This window comes from Podarcis cretensis (genome assembly GCF_951804945.1).
Source record: "Podarcis cretensis genome assembly, chromosome: 13".
Lineage (NCBI taxonomy): Eukaryota > Metazoa > Chordata > Lepidosauria > Squamata > Lacertidae > Podarcis > Podarcis cretensis.
This window is the reverse complement of record NC_137182.1, coordinates 23,073,109-23,100,731: the sequence shown is the minus strand read 5'-3', so window position 1 is coordinate 23,100,731 and position 27,623 is coordinate 23,073,109. Positions and strand designations below refer to the sequence as shown.

Sequence of the window (27,623 nt, the reverse complement as noted above, 5' to 3'; positions counted from 1 at the left end):
AATCAGTTCCATTAGGCAATAGTTATCTTGCACACAAACGCGCGCGCGCACAAACTTTAAAGCTATCTACTCGCAAATAAATGTTATTGATTCCAATGGAACTTCCAAGTTCACACTCCTGCGCATACCCCATTGTATCTGTCCATAAAGTTAGCATCCCTTTTACTGAAATCAGCGATGAGAGACTTTCCCCCCAAATAAATGAGCTTAGGATAAGGATGCCCATGGTCTAATGCAATATCGCTCTTATTGGTTGTCATCGACGGCTGGTATTCAACAACCAGCTGCTCTGGTTCAACTCGGTTGTGTGCGGAACAACTCATCCTTTTAACAGCAATGGGAATTGTCGGAGGGCCGCGATCCTACGTAAACGAAAGTTCAAAGTAAAGTGATACTTTACTTCCGATTGCCATCTGCCAATAACATTTTTTTAAAAAGTTGGGTGTATGTATCTGGGTGATTTGGACAACAGTGCTTAGGAAGGCATCAGAGTAAACTTTCTAGTATCGCCTTAGATGTGTATGTGTTACCCAGCGCCCAGACATTATTTAAAACTTTATTATGCGAAGAGTCGGATTAACAAACCGTGAGATGTGGTGGTTGGCGTGTGACCCCCAGAAAGGACACACACACACACACACACACACACACACACACACGTAATGCACTTAAATTTCTCAAGTATTACTTCCATATAATCTGTAGCAGGAAGCCTTGCTTTTTAAAGGGGGCGGGGAAGAGACAGAGACACAGACACAGACAGACTGCTCTTTTCACGCTGTATTACATTTGTAGAAATATGTTAACATCCCTCAATACGAAGGAACCAAAGAAAGAGAACAAGGAAGATTGGGGTTGGGTAGGTGTGAGGAGGGGAACCGTGAATTCCAGAGACTGAATCTGCCCAAAGTTGCTATTCGTTGTCTTTCATATGTGTGTGTGGAAGGGGGGGGCACGGGGCCATAACCCTCAGTTGGCCCAGCATGGGTGTGCGTGGTGTTTTTGTTTTCATTTTGCAAAGACATGCGTTTATGCATTTATGTTGCGCTTCGCAAAGACGCGGGACTCGGCTCCAGGTAAGACCGATCTTAACTTTTTCTTTCTTTCTTTGGGATGGTCCGGAAAAAAAGCAAGCATCCATAAACAGAAAGCAACAGACTGGAGAGAGGGAAAAAGTAAACTTGGAGTAGATCACAGCAGCACCTTTTCAAACACCCCGCCCCCCAGCAATCATGTAGAATTTTGGTTTATCTCCAATTCTCTGCTACGCTTACTTTGGAATTACCTTTAAAAGTTAAAGTTTTGGCAGCCGGCAAACCTAAGAGTGTAAGAGTTTTCCCCAATTTGCATAAATATCACAAACCTAGTTTCAGCCGAAGTGCTTATTACCCAAGTCAGTTTAAGGGTGCCGTTCTCCAGAAGTCACTTGCGAGCAAGTCCCACAGAAACTACTGGTCGACATGTGGTTATGTTCTAGGAGTTCATCCCAATTGCCGAAATCCAGCTTCTCGGACTGAACTGGGTTGTGGGCCGTGCGCTATATGTCAACCATGGATATGTTTATTTATTAGAATTAATCTGTGCGAACGCGTTACTGTTGTTATTCAAATACCAGCGCCGCAATCCACAATCTATTTAAAGTCCTGCTCTAGCTAATTGGACTGTTCCGGAGTGAATTGTTAATTGCGGCCAATATCCATTCATAGATTTACAACCCCAATATTAAGCATGTAGGTTTGGAAATAAATCCCATTGATTTCAGTGTCATTCGCTTCCGGGTAAGCCTGCTGGTAGGCCCGGCGATCCTAAGTAAGTTTTGACGGTATTAAAAGAAAAACAAAAAACATTTTGCAGTCAATATCACCAAAGGTGAGCTCCACGGATTTCAGTATCACTCGTTTCTAAAACCTGGGGTCACATTCCTGATTTTAAAGGCTTGGCATAATTATTTGGGAGCAAGTCTTATGACAGAAACGAAAGTTTACTCCAAGCAGACCTACTGAAATTAATGGACCCCGCTTAGTCATGTTCATTCAGTTCAATGGGTCTACTCTGAGTAAAATTTAGTTGCATACCATCCAGAACATCATTCTATAGGTAATACTCTCAGGACCCAGCTGTAGTAAACGAAACAACACACAATTTGCCCAACACAAAATGTGGAAGGGTAAACGTGGTTTTCTTGCAGCGTTTCTCCCCTTCCAAACTTCCTGACCTCTTCCTCTCAATCAGGAACTGCTGCCAAATGCCAAGGCATAAACTTTCTGGCACAGTTCGTTGCCTTTTTGCTGAGTATAAATATCCGTTACAGGGCCTTAGAAAAGCAGAACGGGCAGGTGGGGGTGGTGGAATCAAGTCAGGTTAGGGGGGGCCGATAAAGCAGCAGAAACTTTCCCCTTTCTCTCGATTCACACGACAGAATCAGAACTCCAAATTAAGATGTTTGGGGGAAACGCCTACCATGTCAGCATGCAAGCGAGGCTCTGTCCGAACACCCAAGGGGCATACATAGATCCAGATTCGGAACAGACTTCGGAGGAAAGAAGCCGCACAGTTTTAAAATGGAACTTAGTTCCATGAAAGCGGCAAAGGAGAGACTAGGCTCACTAGAAAAGGAAGTTCCGCTCAACACAATGAGGGCACACTCCCAGGTAAGTGGGTAGAGGACTGCCGCCTTTCCGATCCTCTAATGGTTTTGCTTCGGAGCACATGTGCTGAGAATCCAAGGAAGGGTGGATCAGAGCAAAAGTCCATCTGGGCCAGCTCTCCAGAGTGCCATTTAGAGAGGCCGGGGAGCATTTGCCTTCCCCAGGCCCTAATTTCAGGCTACGTGTGATAATTTCTCAGGAGCACTGTATATCTCCGAAGACAGATAGGTATACAGACAGACAGACAGACAGACAGACAGACAGACACACACACACACACACACACACACACACAATCTCAACAAATACTCTTCAAATGCAGTCTTGGGTTGTTGTTGTGTTGTCTTGTTTTTTTGTAGTTTAATCTTGGGCATATAGGAAAGCAGGTCTTTGAATTTTGCTATGCTTTCTGTCCCGCATCTGAAGTGTGCCTCCACTAACCTAAAATGGTGCCCTTCCCTGCTCCCTGTTTCCAACAGTGGTCAGCTAGATGCCCCTCTCAGGTAGTGATATAGTGGATCGCCAGACTCATTCCTCCTCTGAGCCATTCTTACGCGATTTCAGCAACCATGTTAGCAATAAAGTCCCAACCCAACAGGTAAATTCCTGCCAAAATTATCCTGGAAGGCCTAGGAGAAGTGTTTAACACGGAGGTCAGGAATCCGGCTGGAAAATTATCTGGTTGAACTGGTTCGGTTATCTGGTTGAACTGTTCAGGAAACTGTGCAAGAGCACGATTCAGATGCTACTTGCACCAGAGGTCTACTTCCCATATGACCTGTGTTTTCACACGAGACATTCAAAGTGCCTTTGAGTTCTCCGTCGCCTATGTGGGTGTTGTTAGCGCAGAAGAAGAAAAACGAATGTAGGTAGCTAGAGTTTACAATCTCATTCTAGACTAATTCTAGAGTAACTCGACTGAACCTCAAAAGACACCGTTCCAGAAGACCTTAGTGCCACGCGTGGCGAAACCCTTCAGCTACTGTTAATATAACCTGTTTAAGCTTCTGCTTGCATCGTTTAGACACCGTGTAAAAAACCGCACAGCTTCGACCTTCTGCTGAGTTACCGCCAATAGCCCCAATGGATCTTACTTCTCATGTAAGTGTGAGAACGACATTGTGTCATTCGTTTCCCTGCACTTTCGTTTAGGTCTGTCGACATACCCAATATCTATAGACCACAGGTAATCCGAAACTCCCGAAATTAAAGCATTCTGGTCTCATCAGGGTTCAAATTGTCTTAAAACTAAGTACTTCTGCCTAACTACATTGAGAACTTTTTTTTACTAGGTGGAAAACTTCTGCCTACAATTTTCACCCCCACTCGGATATATTCTACTATTGCGCAGATTGCCGGCCAATCGTAAACAGATTTGTTGGAAATAAGCGCTATTTATATCAATGGAAATTAATCCAATTTCCTAACGCATCTCCCTGAATGGTAACATACTGGGCACAATCCACTAGGAAATCCTATTCTACAAGCCACATTGAAGCTGAAGCACACATTTAGGTTGCAATCCTAAACACACACTTACCCCAGACTAAGCCCACCTGAATACAGTTGTTGTTGCTGTTACTACTACTACCCCGCCTTTCTCCCAAAACCGAGACTCAAAGCGGCTAGGAGCTTACATTGTCAATAGAGCTGGCGCAGGAAAATTTCCTTTATTAAGAAGTACACCCAATGGGTTTAACTTAATTCCATGTTTACGTAACAAGTGGGGTGGTGTCGGGGCGCAAATGTGTCTCTTGGATACTTGCTCTGAACGGGAAGTCCTGCCCTAAAATCGTAGTTTTGTGAGGAATACCATTGTTTACACGCAGAGAAGGGAAAAGCAGCCTGCACATGTTCAGAGTCCCTCTGTCTCTCGTGGTTAGGGTGCGTGAATGGAGTGCCAGTTAATGCTTATGTAGCTAAATAAGTGTTTGTTAGAAGAATAGATTATAGGGCTAAACTCTCCCTGATCCAGATTAAATCCTGGTTTAGGATGGGATGGTTTATGATAGCAAAAGGAAGTGATAGCCTGAGGTAAGGGGCAAAACTTCTGTTTGTATGAACAGTACTGCTAATTAATACCGGAGGATCGTACAGAGAAGGAAAATAATTAAGTGTGAAACACCTGCATAAAGAGGAATGAACATTTCTGGCAGCCCAAAACTGTTTGTATGAGAGGCTGGCTGATTTTATGTGATATTGGGTGGGTGAGGACTGCAGATATTTTTCCATGCGGAGGAGTCGGGGTTTCTTATTCAACTGGTACCTTCAGTCTGCAACTCTGGGTGTTTATTATTCTTATTCTTTTAAATATTTTAAGACTTAAGGTTGCAGCAGATTACTACAGATGTAAAAGCGTTAAAGGTTTATATCATATCATTGCCATAAAATTAAAGAACAAGACTTCACGTTTGATGGTTGTTCTCTTTAAAAGTTCATCAAAGTCGACTTTCAAAACCATATATATATATATATATATATATACAATGGCCTAGGTACGAAAACGTTCGTTTTGGTTGCACGCTAACACTAAAATCGAAATCCACTCGGGAAATTTTCCTACACAAGCTTGACTGCGATGAACGAAATATGTACAAATGTGCCCTTGTGCCCTTCTCTTTACTTTTTTTGTGGAAGTAGCGGCGGTCTTACGCAGGAGACCTTCCTATTCCCTAAAAACGAAACAACCCCACCCCCGTGCTTCCATACAAATGGTTCGAAATTCAATTTTCTCCTTTTAAGAAGCAAAGTGTGGCAAAGTCCAGATAAATTGTATCATTTGTAAAATAGTAGGAATATTAAGTAGTGATGTTGGGCTGCCCCAAAGCTCTGCGTACGGTGGGAGAAGGAGGAAGAAGTCAGGGCTGACATCTGAAGCATCATATATACTTACTCAGAAGTAAGTTCCACCGAAACGGGGTCCAGAGTAGGGGGGGGGTAATTTACTGAGGAGCAGCAAAGGGGAAACCTGAAGTAGCCTTGTACATTGCTCATTTAGTGTAGATGGGAGCTTTTCTAGGTCAGCCCTTCCTGGCCGACAAAAGGTAAAAAAGCAGACAAGCAGAAGGATCTATCTATGTATCCCGCCGGGAAATCGTCCTTTATCAAACTTCACTGAAATGAAGGCAGCCGGGCAAAAGAGTGCTGTAGTGCTATGCTTGCGCAGGAGATCTTCCCGACAGATTTTACCCACGGGGTGGGGGTGGGTGGGAGGTCCCTTGATAAAACTGAGCTAACAAAAGACTCCCATAAAGTTAAGGGGAATGACTGGAATACTTGAAAGGAGCACTTCCGGCGTACGAGGAAATGGACTGTATTGCCTGCCAAAGATCCTGCCACAATAAAGGAGCAAGCCCTTTAAGCGCTCTTCCTGTCTTTATGGTGGGGATCTCTGTGAACGAGACAGATACACAGATTGCAGATCTTTGCCAATTGGCTGTTTCCAATGTACGGTTATCTTAGTTACTGAGAAAGAGGGCGGCGGCGGCGAGTGGAGGGAAACGAGGAACTTGGAAATGTTCTCCGGTGTGGGAAAGAAGGAAGCAAGAGGGAGGCGGGGTGGGGGAAGAGAGATTGCTTTGGTTTTAAACATCATCCCAGATGTGCAGGTGATTATTTTTTTTCATGCCCCAGATTATGAAAACCAAAAGAAGGGAGCCTAAAAAGTTTGGAATCACCTATGCCCTCAATCCGGTTTCAACCCGAGAGCTCTTGTTTAAAAGCATGGCCTCCTCCTCCTACCTTGAGCAAGAGGGAAGTTCTCCTGCGCAAGCCCGCCTTCGAGAAATGATGAGCCCCCATTCACTTTAACGAGGCTTGCGCAGGAGCAGGGGTGCCAATTTGAGTAGAATATTGGGGGGGAGGGAGGCAGGTAAACCCGCATAATCGATCGCATGGCATGGTGCACACTATTTTATTGGCAATGCCCATCAACTTTTTTTTGGGGGGGGGGCTCAAATATTTTATTGGGCTCGTAGGAGTTGGCTGCTATGCGCAGGAGAACTTCCCGCTAGACTGATTCGCCTTCCTCTCTCAGCGCATCGACGCACAAGTTTCTAGGTCCTCCACGCTTCTGCTTGACTGCTGCTGAGTTGGAAATTGCCAGAGACTTCCTTTTTAGCCTCTCTCTCTCTCCCGCGAATTCACTGCCGTGCGAGAGACATTTTTAATTAACAGGCCCTGGTGCGCACTCACAAACCACAGTAAAATGCTTTGCAACTTCATCTGGCGTAAATCTAGAGCGAGGCCGGGGGTGGAGCTTCGCAGCGGCCTTGTTTGCTTCCAAGATTTGCCGCGCGGCCCTCCGCTGCGCCGTAAATCCGGCGCTAGGCCTCTCTCGCGGCCTCCCCGTCCCCTCCTGGGCAATTGGCGCGGCGCTTTGTAGGCCTAGAACGGCTGTCACCGGAAACGGTCAGAATTATCTCCCCAACACACAGCAAGCAAACGAAATAATAATAAAAAAAATAAGTCGAGGCGAATAAACTGGAGTAAATCAGGTAGTTTTATGTTCTTGTGTGTTAAAAACGAATTCCCAACAACGTGAAACTACCTAATTCACCAAGCAGTTCTAGTTCATTCCTGTGTGTGTGTCAAAGGCTAACGAGGCTTCCAGGAAAAGCCCTCAGAGCGGCCATTTTGTTGGGCCTCACATAGGCGCGGGCGCTGACTTACTCGCTCTCTCCCGCCTTAATAGGAAAGCGTTGCTAGGTAACAAACGCCACAAAAGGACTCTATTCAAAAGCCAAATTAAAAAAAAAAAAAACACAAAACACAACACCCCACCATTTCCCGAAAACTACTATTCAAATTCTTTCCTGTGCGTGGTGTGTTAAAACGGATCTGTCCTGCAGGACTTTACAAAGCGGAGGGCAAACGCACCAGGGGGAGACACTAAAAATGCCGTTGACTTTGAAAAACAGCACGCTATTTTCGGACCCTAAAGTTAAAAGGGGAGGGAGAGGGAAAAGTGTTTTTATATAGAGTTCAGGCAGAGTGTGGATTTGGCAGTTTAAGAAACGAGCGTGGAGAGGGAATAGGGTTCCTTTCTAGAGCGCGCATGTAATACAGTTGGAACCACAACGAACTACACAATCGGAACACAACTCAGAGGAAAGTTCACCTGCACAAGCCCCAATGAAACGAAGGGGATCCGAGTAAGAACCGTGGGCGTAGCAAAGGGGAGGGGCAGCTCCCCCCATCATTAAAAAAATCAATAAAAATACATAGCTAACCGAGGTTCTTCCCACCCCAACAAAAGTCATGCCCCCCTTAACAAAAATTCTGGCTGTGCCCATGGCAAGAACATCTTGGATTCTGCCTTTGCTCTATTTTTTTAGGCTGCTATCCTAACCTCACTTACCTGGGAGTAAACCCCATTTAATTCAATAGGGCTTAAGTCTCTGAAAACTTAAAACACTGTACTCATCTGTAGCCTTTTCTTCCTAGGAACAATTCCTTGACAAGTATTTTTAAAAGGTTAGCAGTGTTAAAATGTTGATTGCATTTGAAATACCGACTAAAAAACAACTCCATCCTGCCCTCTTTCCTTAAAGGGACTTGCTCAGGAAAAAGCCCACTGAACTCACAAAATGCTCACCCTTTGAATTTCTTTGGGAGGGAAAGCACGGAAGGAGAGAGGCAGGCAGTTGCTGGCATTTAAACTTGCCCTATCTGAATGTTGTTCTACTGTGATATAGGAGGCCCTGCTTTTTAATAATGAGGTTGGGAGGGGAGGTGGTGGTCACTTGCTGGGGGAGAAAGCACTCTGCACCTGCTCAGAGGCATTTTCCTTTTATTGTTAATTCATACTCCCTCCCCCCCCCGTTTGAAATGAAAGCAATCATCAGGGCTGAGCCCTGACTACCTCTTGGTTAAATAAGGATTCTCTCATACATACCCTATCTCATACATACCCTATCAGAGTCTCTCTCATACATACCCTATCAGAGGGATGAGGATTCATGCTTAGGTGTCCCAACAAAGGCAAATTATATTGTGATTATGCATTAAATCCCTGCCGTTGCCACCTATTATATGAATTTCTGTTGTCTGAGGATATCATACTCTCTCCCATTTACTCCTAATCTATTTAGAACATTAAATCTCCCCTTTCTGCCATTATGGAACCCAAAACAGGAAAGTAGAACACTAGCTATCCAAGTCCTGTCTAGACCCAGATCTTTTTAGCTCCAGCACTTAGGTCCGGGGTAAAAGAAGTGTTTTGTATTATTAAATAATGCAGTAGGTTACTGAGTATGAAAACCCAAGCCACAGTAAATTACCCCATTGGGTCAGAATTTTTTCTTGCTCAAATTCCCATGGAAGTTCCTTCAAAAGCATTTACAACTCCCATTCTTCTTGATGGTCTCACCTTTACACATAAGAACTTCTCATTGAATATCATCTGGGTTATTTATGATGCCAACTGGACTGTGTGCCTTTTTACTGCCTCAGGCTAAAAAAATATCTCATGGAATGTGGGTGTGCATGTGTGTGCTCCTATGATACCTTTCATTTCAGCCTGAGGAAGAGTCCTGTGAAACTGAAAAGCTTGCATAAGTCTATATTAACGTAAAATGATAGATGTAATTCTTTCTGCATCGAACCTTTTGAGTTATGTTGACAAATTCAATAACACTATTCTAAGAGTGGCAGCCAGAGACATATTTATACCTGTAGAATACATCAAACATACAATTTTGCTACAGGATCAAGTTCAGCAGCATGATTATAGCCCTGTTATTTTGGAAGGCATGAATGCTGAGTCGGACTGGCTTCCCTGGGGTTTTAGACTGGGATATTACTTGGTACAGAAAGCTAATTCACATTCATGCTTATCAGAAGCATTACAGATTTCCTGTCACCTCAGGTTATCATCTACACAAAGCTTCTCAGTGGAATCAGTTCTTACATTCAATAGTTCTCATCAAGGGTTGAGATATCCACACATCTACATGCATGTGTGAACTCCCCCCTCCCCCTCACATTTGTTTTAAATGACACATTTAACAGGAAGATAGGGAAATAACTCAGTATACTTACTGGGAGTGAGTTCCTTTAAAATTAATTGGAATTGCAGCCCCATTGAATGCTTAGGATAGAGGAGCCACATTAAGACTGGCTTCCAAATACTGCGGAGGAAATACTGGCTGAATTTTTTTGATGCATAACTGCATAGTCATTAAATTAATAATTTAAATTAATAATTTCTCCTCACAACATTTGATTTTTGCCCCCAAGGCAAAATAATGCTTTTAAATAAAGCATAGGGTTAGTTAACCTGTGGCCCGCCAGATGTTGCTGGACTGTAGCTCCCATCAGCCCCAGTCAGCACGGCTAATAGCTAGGGATGATGGAATTTGTAGTCCAGTAACACCTGGAGGTCCACACCTGGCATAAAGCAATGTCTATAACAAGCCTGCACTATTTTTAAAAATTGGCTGTTCTAAATACACTTAGCAGAAAGCAAGTTCCATTGAACTAAGTAGAACTTACATCTGAGTAGATGGGTTTGGGAGTGTCCTGTAGGCCTCTGAACAACTACTAGTAACAGTCCAATAGATGCCTCTGTGTTCACAGAGAGAAGATTTAAAAAATATATTTCATTAATTCAAATTCTAGTGAGAGATTAAAGAAACCTTTTCACCTAAAAGAGAGCTCTGTCAAAGACCCAAGCTGGTTAATTGATCACAACCAGTCAGTTATTCAAAATATTAGCATTTTCATTACAAGCTAACTAGAGGCTTGTGTTAAAGATGTCTATGCTGATACAGACTATATATTTATTGTTGTAATTTATTGCATCTCAGTCCTTGTGAGTCTTCTGTGGAGAAGCTTTCAACCCTGTATCATGGTGCTCTCTTTTAAACATTATTCCATTGCATAACAGATCCCTGGAGCCAAAATAGTAAACAAAGGAAATGATGCAGTTCCCCCTTTGAAGAATAAGTCAGTTCTCCACTGAATGTCCATGTTGAAATGTCAAGATAAACATCACAATTATGGGGAGGGGGCTAGGGTATAGAAAACAGAAGAGATATAAGGCCTAGGCAAATATAACACTTTTAAGTAATGGGCTTTTGTTGTCTGCACAAGTGCTAGCTGGCCAACCTTAATTTTTTTGCAGCAAGACTGTCACTACTTTCAGGTGGGATTCAATTAAAGGTAAAGGTAAAGGTAAAGGTACCCCTGCCTGTACGGGCCAGTCTTGACAGACTCTGGGGTTGTGCGCCCATCTCACTTAAGAGGCCAGGGGCCAGCGCTGTCCGGAGACACTTCCGGGTCACGTGGCCAGCGTGACATCGCTGCTCTGGCCAGAGCCAGAGCCAGAGCCGCACACGGAAACGCCGTTTACCTTCCCGCTGGTAAGCGGTCCCTATTTATCTACTTGCACCCGGAGGTGCTTTCGAACTGCTAGGTTGGCAGGCGCTGGGACCGAGCAGCGGGAGCGCACCCCGCCGCAGGGATTCGAACCGCCGACCTTTCGATCGGCAAGCCCTAGGCGCTGAGGCTTTAACCCACAGCGCCACTTGCGTCCTATGGGATTCAATTACATCCCAGCAAATTCAGGTTGTACAGTTACAGTTGACTGGGAGGGCTTGCACAACAAACCCACTTCACAAAAAAATCAGAATTTTTCCTATAAGGAAAGTGAACACACTGAAATGTGTGGGATAAATGTTTGGTTTTTGCAACATCATCTCATCTCTCTGTGAGCAAATAAAAATGAACGCTCATTAAATAGCCAGTGTCATTGAATATCTCTGCAAACAAATCAGGCTCAATAAACAGGTAATCTGGAAATGCCCATAGGCCCATTGACCTTACTATATATCTCCCTGTAGGACTGATTGGTGAAGGAATAAAAAGCAACAGTATAGTAAATTGGGGGGGGGGGGAGTCAGTGGAGCAAGGCCAGTCTGATCATGGACTAGAGACAGTGAATTCTGAATGCAATTTTGGGTAGCAAAGATTGCAGAGTGGTGGATTCTGAATCCAAAAATAAAAATAAAAATAAAAATCTGTGCTTATCATGATCATATAATTCTGAAATACACATGGCTGTGTGGGTATACCAGAGCTGAGAAACCTTGCCTGATTTCAGAAGCTCTTTATAAGCTATCATTTCAGACTGGGAGCGGCCACCGAGACCATATAACACCGGTCTTGAAAGACCTACATTGGCTCCCAGGACGTTTCCAAGCACAATTCAAAGTGTTGGTGCTGACCTTTAAAGCCCTAAACGGCCTCAGCCCAGTATACCTGAAGGAGCATCTCCACCCCCATTGTTCTACCCGGACACTAAGGTCCAGCACCGAAGGCCTTCTGGTGGTTCCCTCACTGTGAGAAGTCAAGTTACAGGGAACCAGGCAGAGGGCCTTCTCGGTAGTGGCACCCGCCCTGTGGAACACCCTCCCACCAGATGTCAAAGAGAAAAATAACTACCAGGTTTTAGAAGACATCTGAAGGCAGCCCTGTTTAGGGAAGCTTTTAATGTTCGATGTATTACAGTATTTTAATTTTTTTTGGAAGCCACCCAGAGTGGCTGGGGAAGCCCAGCCAGATGGGCGGGGTATAAATAAATTATTATTATTATTATTATTATTATTATTATTATTATTATTACTTCTGGGAAGAAGGGTACGTCCTCCCACTCCACAGCCCACAGCAGGGTGGAAGAGACAAGGGGTAGTAGCAAGTGGAATGGATAAAGGGATGACCTTGTCCACTCTTGGCTCTGACCCCCCCCCCCCCCGCATTGCCATGCAGCCCACATAAGAAATAAGGTTGCCCACCAACAGGACTGGTGCACCCATGAGGCAAGCTAAGGTGACCACCCGAGGTGGCAGGATCCACGGGGTGGTAGGTCTTTATCCTCCCCCCCCCCCGGATTCCTGTTGTAGATCTTCACCCATCCCTTCTTCCCTGACGGAGGGGGACAGCATTTTGTGGTCAGCCACAGGTGCCAAAATGTTTGCTGTATGCACTCATTAAGTGTATTTGAGAAAGGACTGTAGCTCAGTGGTAGAGCATCTGCTTTGCATGCAGCTAGGGCTGAAAAAGATCCCTTGTCTGAAATCCTGAAGAGCTGCTGCCAGCCATTGTAGACAGTAGATGAACCAAGGGTCTGACTCTGAATAAGGCAGCTTCCTGTGTTCCTATGTAAATAAAAAGGTAAAGGGACCCCTGACCATTAGGTCCAGTTGTGGCCAACTTTGGGGTTGCGGCGCTCATCGCTTTATTGGCCGAGGGAGCCGGTGTACAGCTTCTGGGTCATGTGGCCAGCATGACTAAGCCGTTCTGGCGAACCACAGCAGCGCATGGAAATGCTGTTTACCTTCATGCCGGAGCGGTACCTATTTATCTACTTGCTCTTGATGTGCTTTTGAACTGCTAGGTTGGCAGGAGCAGGGGCTGAGCAACGGGAGCTCACCTCGTTGCGGGGATTCGAACCGCCCACCTTCTGATCGGCAAGTCCTAGGCTCTGTGGTTTAACCCACAGCACTGCCCGAATCCCTCCTATGTAAATACATGATGGCTATTACAACTACTAGAAATTGCCTAAAATTTGAGTCAATCTATCAAACAATACCAAGCATGGCTATATACAGTACACTCAACTACCTCCATATGAGAACGCATGTCACATTATGCAAACCAGTGGACAAATGTAACCTTCCATTGGGTCCCCTGGACTCTTCCTAGGCCACACCACCTCTCCAGGTCACACTCCCCTGTGACCCTGCTCTGCATCCTTCTTGAGTGCTTTTGTCAGGCTGGAATGTGTCCTTGAACTGAAATAATGTTTCTTTGCTTGCTTGGGTGGAGAGAAGCGTAAACCTCTGACTTTTACATGGTTGCAATGAAGCCTAATGTACAAAGATTCCCATTGCTCCAACCCACTTTGGATCTGGCCCTACTCACCACTGGTATGTGGCCTCTGGAAGGCTCCTTAGGAGCAAATGCAGCCCTCAGGCTGAAAAAGTCCTCCACCCATGCTTTAATGAATGTCACTACCTGCCACCATAATTTGCCCAGTTACAGCTCATATTCTAACTCATCACATGTGACAACTCTTGCTCTCTTTGAATCTTGACATTCTTTATGGATTGTCCTATTATGGGAATGGAGAACTTCCAGCACCTGCACCTTTGTATGCTATTTCCTTGAGTGCTTGCTTATGTTAAGAACTAGGCTCCGTGACCTGAGTTTTTTTAAAGGAGCTATAAACATTCCCATTGTTACGGTAAGCAAGTAATCATGATATGCTGTGCTTTGAGAATGCCAAACTTCATTTTTCTGTTTGTTCTGTGCGTATCTTAATCTTTTTGATATTTCCCTGAGTAGATGGAAGGAACCCCCCCCCCAAGAATTGCCTCAAGTACCTTACCTGAAGGCTCACGTAATTTTTAGAGGCCCTTCTTCATGTCCTACTCTTTCAAGAACACCATACAGTGGTACCTCAGGTTACATATGCTTCAGGTTACATACGCTTCAGGTTACAGACTCCGCTAACCCAGAAATAGTGCTTCAGGTTAAGAACTTTGCTTCAGGATGAGAACAGAAATCGGGCTCCGGCGGTGCGGCAGCAGCAGGAGGCCCCATTAGCTAAAGTGGTCTTCAGGTTAAGAACAGTTTCAGGTTAAGTACGGACCTCCGGAACGAATTAAGTACTTAACCTGAGGTACCACTGTACTACTATAAAAGCAGTAGTCAGGGATATATCTGTGCCTGTCAAAAACACACTCATCTTTGGTCACAAATTTAATTTGAACCATCAGATTCTAGTTTTGTTATTCTGAAATAAGTAAGTGTGCAGTGGAGCCTCTAATGTAGGTTTTTAAGACGCACCTGGCTCCATTGATTCCAGCAAATTTCACTATTTCAGTTGTCTTTAGGAAGACAGGGCAAGTGAGTACCATGTAGCATTGTAGCAGATGGCATTCTGCTGATGCTTTTCGTTGCTTTGTTTTTCAAGCTAGCTGCTCATATTCCAATTCCTTTTCATATGCTCGTTGTTGTTTTATATTGTTTTCATTTGAACTTGTTAGCTAGCTTGGCTGCTACTTGTCACAGAAAGGGAGGGTAATATGATATATATATATATATATATATATATATATATATATATATAATATGTAGAAAGCATGGTTTCTCAAAAACACAACTGAAGCCAGGACATTTCCCATCCATGATCTCACTCATTCCCTATAGAAAAGAGTGTCACATAAACAGCCTCTGAACTCCAGAACTCCAGAAAGGAGAGGCGGTCTAGTTTTGCACCTGCAGCAACCCGGGGCGATCACAGAATCAAAAGACAATGATGCCCAATTACAATTGAGATATCCGGCTGTGTATGTAGGAGCAATCAAGGATTAGTGCTATAAAGTATCAGGTGCAGCCGAACACATACATTAACTCATTTACAGTACTCTTGTTACACCTGGAAATGTAGACAAAGTCAAGAGCATTTTTTTGAGGTATGGGGACATCTGCCTATATCCTACAGGGAAATGGTATCAGCATGCATTTTGCTGCTAGTGAGTTTTATACCACCTCTTATATAATTCCCCTCTATTTCTGATGTTCAGACATGAGTGTCAGGAGGCTTGGGGTTTTGCAGATGCAGAAAATAATTGCTAGGGGGAAAGAAACCTAAAAGGGAATGGTCAAATCAGACCAATGAAGACTGGGCATGCTCAGTAGCCCCAGAATGGTGACCAACCATTGGGCAGAACAAAACAGAAAACCGGAGAGGTGCAATGAAGTATCATGGAAAAAGGTATGGCTGGCTGGAAAAGTGAACAGGAGCAGACAACAACCTTTTGTTGCAGATCTTACTTGTGAATTCATGTAAGGAAACAGTGCTTCCTATTATAGTGGCAAACTGAGCAAATGGTATTGGCAGCATGAACACAGGTGCCTTTTTTGTTGTTGTTAGTGTTTTTGTACACTGTTTCAGAGGAATGTTTTAGAAATGCTATAGTAGTAGTAGTAGTCGTAGTAATTTATTTATACCCTGCCCATCTGGCTGGGCTTCCCCAGCCACTCTGGGCGGCTTCCAAAAAAATATTAAAATACTGTAGTACATCTAACATTAAAAGCTTCTCTAAACAGGGCTGCCTTCAGATGTCGTCTAAAAGTCTGGTAGTTGTTGTTCTCTTTGACATCTGGTGGGAGGGCGTTCCACAGCGCGGGGGCCGCTACTGAGAAGGCCCTCTGCCTGGTTCCCAGAAAACTTGGCTTCTCTCAGTGAAGGAACCGCCAGAAGGCCCTCGGTGCTGGACCTCAGTGTCTGGGTAGAACGATGGGGGTGGAGACGCTCCTTCAGATATACTGGACCAAGGCCGTATATAAAGGTCAGCACCACCACTTAATGGATAAAAATAAGGTGATTACTATTTATTTCTTTTACATGGTGCCTTTCCTCTGAAGAGTTCAGTGCTGCCTACAAACCTTTCCTGCCTCCCATTTTATCCTCATAGCAACCCTGTGAGGTAGATTAGTTTGAGACATAGTGACTGGTCCAAGCCGTCTACTAGGGATCTGAAGCTGGGTTCCTGAAGCTGGCTTAGCCGGCAGTTTCGCCACCAAACTGCAGTAATCGTTTCTCTCTATCATCACCCTGGTTCAAATGCTGCAGGTGCTGTCTGGCCTAAGTCTTAGTCCGGCTCTCTTACCACTGCCTCACACTGGTTTTCAGAATAGGAAACTGCTACTGCAATAATCAGTAATTATGCCCCTGGCAGGCTCTCAATCCTACCCACTTCTGGGAGTCAACACTATGACAAGTGCAGAATGTTTGTGTTGAAATTCCTATTATACCCTCCCACTACTGGAGGTACAAGCCTCCCATGAACCAGAGTTGTTAAAGCTATTGCTAATAACTGTTGTTGTTTGCATGCAAGGAAGCCCAACTCAGCAACACTAGTGCAACACTGCCAGCATTCTAAGTTTTGTTGAAAAAAATTATCCCGTGCGTGAGGATTTGACCCCTAGAGCCACAACAGCTGAACTTGACCTCCCTCTTAATTCCACCTAGAAATTATTTTGTGAGAATTCTGATTTGGTGTTAGTCACTGAATATTTAATATGCAATGTCAGCATTTGACATCCAACAATATATCATACTTTGATTTCATTAATTCATACTTCACAGTATGGGACTGTGTTTATTACGATTCCTGTTACTATTATTTTATTTATTTATACCTCACCTTTCCCCCTGACGAGACTCAATCTTTAAAATACAGTTAAACATTGATATAATTATTTGAATAGTTTCCATGCAATGGTGTTTAGCATTTGACAGCTATTGTTTGTACGAAGAGTGGACTGCATATCAACTTACTAAAAAGGGAGCAATGAAACCAGTCCATAAAATGACATTAGAAACAAAGCTGGCACTATAGCAGGATAACAACATAATATGGAACTTTGATTTCACACATTAAATAGAACCATTTTTACTTCCTTGTCTAAACTCTAAAGAACTTTGATACTCTAAGAGGGTTTGGGCTGGAGAGCTTTCTTAAGTCTAATACGAGTGACTTCAGAGGTATCCTATTATTATTATTATTATTAATAATAATAATAATAATAATAATACCCCACCCATCTGGCTGGGTTTCCCCAGACACTTTGGCTGGCTTACAATATATCTAAAAACATAATAAAAACATCCATCTTTAGAAACTTCCCTAAACAGGACTGCCACATACTTTAGGCAGTCTTGGAGGGAGCCAGAGCTAAGTTATAGACATGGGTTATTCTGCGATTTTTCAAGAAGTATTAAGAGAGAAAGGGATCACACCTTGCCATCTTATAACAATGACCTACATATCTGTAATTAAGTAGAAGGGTTTCAGGGTCAAGGAGCATGATCTGCAGGCCATCAAATCTAGCACTATTCTTCCTAAAATGTAACCACAGCTTTTGAATAGATGGGGATGAGTGCCACTTTGACACACAGGAATGATCTCATACTATAGCTAAGCCCCAAGATGTCAAGGTTTCCACAAGCCCCAGCTCATTCAGTGACATCTACTCATGAGAAAATGAACTTACTTAAAGCATAACTTCTCAGGTATAACCTATGGAAATCTACAGAACTACATATTACAAGCTGAAAATGAATATTTACATATGTACTTGGGAGGATTTCCCCCCTGTGTGCTTTAAAAAATATTGATTAATTGATTACACCTGACCTTTTGTTGAAAGGTAATACTTTTATAAGCAGTTGCTTGCTTCCTGACCATATTATGAAGGCTGTGATCCTGTATTTGTTAACCTGTGTGTAAGCTCTGTTGAACTGAACAGGACTTTAGGCTTGCACCGATAAAGCAGTGTGTTTAGGCGGCACTATACAGCAAGAAAAAAGATGCTGGTTTTGTGTATGTGATGTGGGTCCTTTAAGATTGCCTCTGCTCCTTAGCTGGAAGGGTGGGATATGCTGCAAATAGGTGGTATTTATAGGTTTTAAAGTTAAATAAAATTACTGTACGACTTCCATTTCAGAGAAGATTTCAGCGGGTAATTATAGCAGAGTTAATGCACTATATTTTGTTTTTTAAAAATACACCCCACTGTAGAACATTAAAAAAAATATTAGGTGGGCGTATTGCTTAACAAGGAAATAAAGCATAATTTTGGAGGAGGAGGTGGAGAGTACAATTGTAACACCCATAGCAACGAGATGCATAAAAATGAATGAGTGTTTCCTTAGTATTATCGCCACCTCCAGCTCAATTTCCTTTTTCTCTGGCTATATTCGAGGCTTGCAAACTGAAGCCATTTAACAAACGAGTAAGTCTCCGGGAAGCCAACGAGTTTATAATCGCTGCCCACTTATCATTTGATGTCATACTGACATACGTGTCCTAATGATAACTGAGATGTTAATTCAGGAGGCTGACCTCTAGCCTTCGACCAGTTGTTTCTTCCGATTGTCTGTAAAGCCAGAGTCCTGATTAACCCTTCAGGTGGCCTCTAGGCGGAGCTGTTTTGTCAAATACATATCTGGGTTTTTTAGGAATTAAAAAGAATATATATATTTTTTTAACAGAGACGTGGTTCAGTTATACGTTGCTCTATCATTTCATCCCCGTCAGTCGCATGAACTGGATATAAGAATTTGAACTGTTTTAAGGGGGAGGAAAAGGAAAGGGAATGTTCTTTACGCATGAAAAAGTAGTACTGTACTGTACTGGTAGTAAAACAGGGATTGCCCCATCTTTTTATTACTGTATAAGGTATTTGAAACGGTGATACGAAGATTGTTTTAAAAACCAGAGGAGGGTGAGTGGATGGATCAAACCACTGACGTGTGTGGGGATGTGTGTGGATGCTGGGTTTTATTTCACGTGCCTAGGATCGGGGTGTGAAAGCGCAATCTTATACCTGTCGACTCAGAAATAAGACTCACGGAGGTAAAAAATAATAATACAGTATTAAGTATGTATGAGATTGCAACCTAGTCATTTTTATCTAAGCTCCCTGTTTTTATACTTAGAGCTTTTTCTTGTGCTTCTTTCGAGCTGAATTGGGAGAGGGTCTGTTGTTTTCACTTACAAAATTACTGTTAACCCCCTCTAGATCGTGCAGGAGAACAAAACGCGATTCAAAATTAAACCCGAGTGAGAAAGAGGCGGGGAAGAGGAACATATCTTGGGAGCGTGACCTGGGACAATAGAAATCTCTTTCAAAATTGTTCATCAGAATCAATTGCAAGGCTAAATCAGCTCCCTAATAAAAAACGAAGAGGAAAAATACTGAATTGCTCTTTTCAAAAGCAGCCTCTGAGAAGTCTGCGTATTCCAAGTACAATAACTGTTTTTCTGGTTCAGACCTAATTTGGCACACTGTCGCCAGCAGCGACCAGCCACAAGATATGGCAACGCAGACATTTAATTTAAACTAAGCAAGTTTGTAGTTCGGTTCCATTTATTAACGGGAATGTATTTTCTTCCTTCGCCCCATTGTTACTCCAGAGCCGCCATCCCCGCTCCACCGCCGAAACCGAGTTGACTTCTGCGCATAGGAATGCACTGGCAGGCTCAAATTCTATGCCCGATTACATGGACCCATTCCAAGGGAGTAAAAATGCGCAGGTCTGTGAGGCTGCAATTCTATGTAAGCCCCCCTGAACACACACCTCACTTGGAACGAAGTATTTCAGCTGACATCCATTTTAAAGTAGTAAATGTATTTTTTTTAGTTTGGGGTCAGGGTGCCCAAATAGAAATAAAGCAGGATTAGGATTTTGGCTAAATCGGTAATCTGAACCCGATTTACAAGTAAGCCCTGTTGAGTTCAGTGAGGCTGGCTCCCAGGTGAGTGCACGTGCATAGGATTGCACTGTGAAAATAGATAGCATTGCTTAGGAAGACGTGATGGAGACAAGGGAGTTATCATAATGTTTTACCGATGATTGATAATGCGCCACGGTTGTTCCTGGAGTTGTACTTCACTAAGGGCAACGCTAAGTTTTACCTCCCGAAAAGTCTGACGAATGTAGCATTTTAGAGAAGACTGCAAGGGCAGGAAGCTGTGGTTGTGCATTGCTAGGAAACTCAGCCCGCCACACGGATGCCCATGTGAGCATCATGAGCATCCAAGCTCTTTGAAAAACCATTCTGATCTCAAATAAAGAAACTGAACTCTTCCACTGAGGACCAAGGATGTCAGAAGTGCTTCGTTTTGCCTGGATCACGTCTGAAAGTTGCAGTCCCATAATATGTTTGTTCAGGTAAATCCAACTGAGCTCTTACTATTGGGAAAATATTCATAGGATTAGATTTTCATAGTACAACCGGTCTTCAGTTGGCGGGTCGCGACTGCTGCGTCCCAGCTCGACCTACTAAACTGGGTTTGAACAACACCATTACCACAAAAGAAATACGCGGTTAACATAATTAAAAATAAAGAAAGAAGGCGGCCTCCAAATACCTGCTTGGGCCAAATGTGGATATCAGTTCTGAAAAGATTAAGAACTCTAATCCAAAGGTCATTTAAAGTTAAGGTATTTTAAACATGCAGTTATTTATTTATTTATTTTAAAGAGCATGATTGAATTAGATTACAACTATGCAAACGTTGAAGCCTGTTATTACTCCTGCGTATAGGAGTCATTAGACACTAGATCATAAACTATACTCCTCTTCGAACGGGAATAATGCTTTCCCGTCAGCTGCTATAAATGCTCAAAACAGAACTTTTAGCCGATCGATCCACGAAAACATTTCATTCAACACGTGTCAAGGTTTTGCAAAGACCAGCCCTTTAAAGCAGAGGAAATTATACTTCAACCAAAGTTCACGGCGGTGCTGCGTCTCTTGGGGTTTTGTTTTGTTTTTTAAAACTACCCTCTTAAATTGGTTTCCGCATATGCTTCGGAGTTAGTGATTCGAGCAATTAAGCCTTTCTTTAATTAGCACGAGTGGGGCTGTTTGGATTTTTTCTTGAGCAAAATGGTTAAGGGCAAAACCTTATCTTTAAAAAAGAAACGTCATTTAACAGCAGGTAGAGAATAAGCAAGATCGCTTCTTTGAATGTCCCACCCCCCTCCATTTGCCATAAATTGGCAAAACGTTTTCTAGAGACTCGTTGGGCGAAGCCAATGAGCTCTCCATATGTACGGGCGCATTTTAAACTTTTCTAAATTGGATTTTTTTTTTAAGGAAAAGAAAGGATGGCTGAGTCACAAATAGCTTAGAGGAGCCTTAAAGGAAGAACTTATTTCCAGTCTGTTTAGGTCTCAAGAGAACTTATTTTCCGAGGGTTTTTTTGTTTTGTTTTTCGCCAACGGAGCAGAACTGCAGCGCATTCTAAGGTTATTTCAGGTTTGTTAATGTTCGCAATAATACCGGTGAGTAAAGATCTTCGTTTGGAGAGCCTAATGCCCACAAGGGAAGACAGATTATAAGAAACGAACAAGTTTAATTCCTGCAGATTCGAGGTCGGGGAACACATTACGATTCCTCTTAGCTGACACACAAACCTGGGTGATGTACCAGTTACAGATAGGTAGCCGTGTTGGTCTGCCATAGTCAAAACAAAAAAAATTCCTTCCAGTAGCACCTTAAAGACCAACTAAGTTAGTTCTTGGTATGAGCTTTCGTGTGCATGCACACTTCTTCAGATATACATTAGTGATGTACATTAGTAATGAACAGCAAACTTACACGCTTCTCCTCATGGGGAGTAAGTTGAGGGGGGGATATTCTTGGATACAGTCAAGATCAAAGGTTGTTGGCGTCATTAACGACAGCCTTTGGCGCAGGAGGTTTTGTAAAACGCGGGTCATTTCGGTCATTTCAGTCACTTGAAAGGCTTTTCATTTGAAGCTTTCCTTTTAAACAATGCAAGAGCACGATCCGGCCAAAAAGTTAAGCATTAAAAAAAAAAAAAAAGAGAGAGAGAGAGAGAGAGAGAGAGAGAGAGATTGAGATTTCCAGAGGAGAATTAAGCCTGGAGCTTAAATCGCCCTCGAGGTAATTCCCTGAACTCACAGGTGTCTAACTTCGGCAGGCGAGTCCTCTAGGTTTTCAGCTTCTGAAATGCCCCTTTATATTCTCAGATGTGGTAGCTGTTGCTTTTCAATCGCTCACAACCTATCTTGCTCTTTCCTCATCACTTCTCTTTATTTCTTTGGTCATGTTTACGGGAGAAAGAGAGCGTGGGGAAAGCAGACCCCGCTGGAAGAAAGGGCCTAAGCGAAGGAGCGGAAAGAGAAATCTAAACCAAAGCAAACGGACCGTAGGTATGATGCAATTTTGTTTCTCCCCCTCGCCCTAGAATAACCCTCCGTCTTCTATCCTGCCTGCTCCTATCTCACGTTCTTTCTCTTTGCCTGCAGTCTCTGGCTTTTTGGAGCCAAGAAGAGTAAGGTTTCGTGCAGACCGATTCAAGTCATGTTTATTCTGGTTAAAAACAAACAGACAAATCGCCCCCTAAATCCAATGATGCTTACGTATTTCCAAGTTGAGTGTGAATAGGATTGCAGCTCAACTCTTTCCTAGAGAGCGTGTGCCTCGCCTCTTTTTCTCCGAAGCTAAAGGGATCTTATTCACCATTTCTCCCTTCTCAATCCCCTATTTCTTCTGCCTGTGGAACTTCCGACTGGAGAAGCAAACTGGACCTAAATTAGACTGCAATCCTATACACGCTTACCTGGGAGTTACTGCCATTGAACTCAGTGAGACTTATTTTAGAGATCATGGGCATAGGGCCTTGCTGTAAAAAAGTAAAAAAATAGATCCTGTCCAATACACTAAGAATCGGGGTGTCGGGGTTCCCAGGCAAAAATAAGCAATGGACTGGCCTGTTCCGTTGCAATATCCCTGTGGATTTAAGGCTAAGAGACGCATTTGCATGTCAACGGATAGGGCAGGAGATAATAGGAAGAAATTAGGCACGTAAATCTTTAGCAACCAATTCTTTATATGGAAAGCCCTTAGTAAACTGGGTCTGTAAGGTTTATATAGATAAAAGGAAGGAAATATGTTTTTTTAAAAGAGGAAATGCTTTGCATTCCCACTACTTCAAAACAGCCCCTCTCTATATATAAACACGCACACCCCTTGCAAGGAAAGAGATAGTACGTCCCAAATGCAATTCCAAGTTAACGCTTTCTTATTGGCTCTACTTGTGCAGGAAAATTCCATTTAATGGCGCCCAGGAGCGGGAGAAATGTCTCCCTCTCAATCGCGCGTGCACCAATTAGGAATTCTCTTTGATGTTGAACGGCTCCGTTCCGACGTCGGCGTACACTTGGGCCTTGGGCGATCGCTGCGCCCCTCCACGGGAAGGTCGCCCTTCACTTGAGCTTGGGTAGGATCAATGCCTTTCCCTTGGTCGCTTGGTTTTCCATTTGACCTCAGCCACGGGTAGGAAAGCAACTTATTAAGTGACAGCTTATTCGCCCCCCCCCTTCTTTAATATTTCAGAATCATTCCGGTTTTTGTCATTATAATAGTTCTGCTACTTTAAGAATATGAGGTGTGCTGGGTTGACGTGCCGTACCTTTCCTTTATTAATTTCGAAACGTATTTTAGTGTCTGCTCATGCCTTTCTTCTCCCTGAGAGACTGTTCCCTTATAGCGAGGGGAGAGAAAGAAATATCAGCGCCACAATTTTCCTTTAAAGTTAGGAGCAATGTGGGGATTTAAAAAGAACAACTTGAGCGGAAAGGGACTGTTTGGGGAGGCACAAACGCGTAAAGACGCACAGGTGCTCCGTACCCCCCAACAAGTGCAAAACTACCATGCTCCTAACCGGATTGCTCCAAGGCATTAGGGCTGAGCTTGCGCAGGAGAACTCCCCACCCCACCCCGCCTTCCGCGCTAGGGCCTTTGTGATTCGCTCATTAGCAATACAGATATGTTGTTGTCGTTTTTAAAAGCATATCCTGCTACCCGGCGCTGGGTTTTTAAATCAAACTTGGGATGCCACCATGAATTCGGTTGCTGCTCTTTTCTGTCGCAGCTGACTGTGGTGACCCTTCTCTCCACCCCCTCCCCAGTTCTTTAAAGTTCCCGCAATTAATTCTTAATCTCATCTCACTCCTATCATCAGCGTAATCACGCCCCAACTTTTTGGGATTCAGTTGACCTATGTGTGAATTTTTAACTCCCTAACGTTGAGGTCCAGGTGCACAACGCCACCTTCCCCCTCCAACCACTTGTTACAATCCGATGGGATTTAACTCGAACCTGGAAAACATTTTCCCCAGCGCATTCGTTTCCTTTCATTTTCCCTCCCGCCCCATACATCCTTCTCTTTCTTTTAAATTTAATGGTTCTGATTCTAATAGGATCGAGGCATGGAATATTTTTAAGTACTGCATTTATTATTATTATTATTATTATTATTATTATTATTTGCTTAGGACAACACTTTCCAAGATTTTGTCATGTTTCCCTCTCCCAAATAATAGCCCTCTGCTTTTTCTTCCCCACCAACCTCAGCGCAGTTGACCCACCTGGTGAAGTTTTGTCTCTTTTAGATAGATCTAAAGACGAAGCTTTCTGCAATAAAATTTTCTCCTCCGCTTCCTCCCCTGCTTCTCCTTTGCTCTCCCCTGGTCCATAGTTAGGTTTCAATAGGATAGACACCTCGTACTCTCTTTTGTCCACGAAGGCAGGAGGAGAAGGTGAAGGACTCCCGCGGTGTAGAGTCCCGTTGGCGGCGGCGGCGGCGGAAGTTAATTCTTCGCAAGGTGACGGCGCAGGAAAGATGCCCAAAGACGGCTGTGGAAGGGAATTGGCCGCGAAGGCTGGCTGCGGAGGACCGCCTTGGCGGACGGAGAAAGCTGGTTCTTTCATCCCCAGCCCGGGGAGAGGAGGAACTTCTGGCTGCAGAGGGGTCGGAGGAAATTTCTCGGCCTCAAATTCCAAGCAAGAGGATTCCTGGTCTTTTCTCCTCGAAGCGTACAAGCAAGACGAGCTGATCTTCGGAGGGAGGAACTCATGGTGGGGATGGTGACCTCTCCAACCTGGATGGTGGGAAGGAGGTGGAAGGAACCGCAGTCCGGACTGGTGGCTGTTCATGCCTCTTCCCCCATAGAACCACTGTCCACTGCCCCCTCCTCGCCTCAAGCCAACCCAAATTGCAGTGTGAGGCTTTGGCAAGGAGAGTGTATATATAGGGTTCGGAAACCCACCTATTATCCTATAGGGTGTGCGGGTTTACAGGAAAGTTGCGAAGATAACACCCTCCAGGCAGGAGCTTGGCGAAAAAAAATGATGGAATATACCGAGCCACTGTGTGTGCGTGTGCGAGAGAGAGAGAGAATGTTTAAGGGAAAAGGTCTCGAGCAATGGACTTATCTGTTAGAAAATGCGTCCGCCGAGCTACTTCCGGCGGGCTAGCCAATCCCAGATGGACATGGCTTCTACGGACATCCCCTGGTGTCAATTTTAATGGCAAACTTTACTGGTTTGCGGAGGGACTCATCTTTTTTTTTTAAAGGAACGAAAGAAAATCTTCGGCGCAGACATCTGTAGCTACAAATCCATTCACTTCACGCCACTCCCTCCTCCCCCCACCCACTCCTCCGAAATAAAATCCGTCTCCGACAAAGGGGAGATGAGAATTGGAAAGCCCTTTGAACCCTGAAAAAGCAAACGATAATAATAATGCTAATGATTTGTGCGCATCTGAAGATTTACAGTCTTCTTGCTTGTGCTTCTTTGCAGTGTCTTACTCGCTGCTGCGCCTCGCTACTGAGAAAAGGCCGGATTTATTTTTATTTTTTTACAATATTTGGGAGGAGAGCCTAGCTGGAATCGCTGGGCCCGCTCTGCCTGCATACTTGAAAAACTTAGGGCACGTCAAGCTCGTGCACAAATACACCAAATTTCTGCTTTTAACTAACGATAAACCGGCACCCCGGCTAAAATACTGGCTTCCAATAAACTGTGTTCCCTGGAAATTGAAGAAGGCAGATGAGCCACTACGCCTTCAAATGGCTATATATTCATATATAAACAAGAGAATATATACGAACGCAGTAGGTCATCAGGCGTGAAACACTATGGATGTGAGTGTGCATGTTTGCAGCCAGTTAGATCTAAATTCCTCCCATGCATATTGTAAAGACTACATATTGTTGTATGGTTTTGTGCTTTTTTAAATAAAGGCAGTCTCCCAGTTCTATCACTCAAATCTCCCACAATCTTGAGAAGCAGAGCTGTTCTTTCAGAGAAGAGGAGACCCACATCCTTGGACCAGGACTTGATACTTTCAATGATGACGTTACACCTTGTCCTAAGGTGGTGTATGTACATGGTTCCCCCCCCCCCTTTCATCCTCACAACAACGCTGTGAGGTAGGTTAGGCTGAGAGATGGTGACTGGAGGAAGGTCACCCAGTGAACTTCACGGCTGCGTGGGGGAGTCGAACTCTGGACTCCCAGGTCATAGTCCAACACTCTAACCATCACACCACAGTTGACTTCAGCTGATTTCTGGTTAATGCTCTATTTAAATTAGCCCGCCTCTTACTCCTAATGGGTGTATCGGGGAGGATTCAAGTTGCCCTCCAGAGACAAAGCCGTGAAATAGATATGTGTGCGTGTATTTGTGGATATATATATTTATATCTCACTGTTTTGTCTCTAGAGGGCTTTTATAATTATCCTCCCAGCACGGCTTAGCTATGTACCGTTTAATTAAGGCGGTGCCTGCTCCAGCCTCCCGTCTCTCCTGAGCAAAAGTCTCAGCGACATCACCCTATCTCCCCCACCACTACCCTTTTATTCCATTTTAGGACCTAACAGAAGAGTTCTGTGCAGCAGGAAAGTTTTGTAGTCTCTCCCACGCACCAGCCATGGTAAAACATCCAAACAAGGTTTTAAACACAGACATAGGCGGATTTGTACATATGTGGGTGATTGCTATATATATATAATAGATGCGCGCAAGGGTCTCGTTCATGTTTAATGGGGTTGAGAGGAGACCCTCCTGATGGGTTCGGGAGAGAGCTACACTCTTTTTAATCGCATGTTTCAGCATGATTTGGAGTGGTATCCTATACAGCTCGGCAGGAGATTTGAGACCTTTATAAAGCCTTTATTACAAAATATGCCCCAAATATGCACAACGCAATTAGGAACGCCAGGAATAAGAAAGCCTTTGGAAAGTTTTGGCCAAAGTCGGGCAGCAGCAATTAAGGAGCTCTGTCTGGTTTCCCCTTCTTATTGTCTGCGGCTTGAGAAAACTACTGTTCCATCTTGTGGATGTTACTGTTGGAAGAGGGCCCGAACTTCCCTCCAGAACTTTCTATCGTCTGCATCCGGAACAATAACAACTGAATCCTAAGTAAACTTTCTGCTGAAGCAAGTTCCACGGAGGTCAGAGAGACTTATATTTACCAAAACGGGTAGATTATGGCCAAAGGGTATTATTAGGTCCGAGGACCACTGAAATGAATGGAATTGCGCTTGAAATGCTTAGAAGCTGTCAATATTATCCC

General features: G+C 43.7%; 1 protein-coding gene and 1 long non-coding RNA gene across 4 annotated transcripts in view; one reads left to right on the top strand and one right to left on the bottom strand.

Moving 5' to 3' along the window:
* HOXB9 (homeobox B9) overlaps nucleotides 1-27,623 on the bottom strand; it is a 45,459-nt gene that overhangs the window by 14,893 nt on the left and 2,943 nt on the right. Inside the window, exon 1 of one of the 3 annotated variants that reach the window (XM_079949982.1) lies at nucleotides 24,631-26,308. The exons of 1 other annotated variant lie outside the window; for it this stretch is intronic. In XM_079949982.1, coding sequence (XP_079806108.1) covers nucleotides 24,631-25,198 — 568 coding nt within the window. In that variant the 5' untranslated portion in view covers nucleotides 25,199-26,308. Of the gene's footprint in view, nucleotides 1-24,630; nucleotides 26,309-27,623 lie in introns of those variants that run through there. One more of the 3 variants, XM_079949980.1, reaches the window with a different exon arrangement.
* Nucleotides 22,070-24,911, top strand: LOC307201163. Its single transcript, XR_013832602.1, has 3 exons — nucleotides 22,070-22,410; nucleotides 23,304-23,536; nucleotides 24,789-24,911. It is a non-coding gene; the product is annotated as an uncharacterized lncRNA (long non-coding RNA).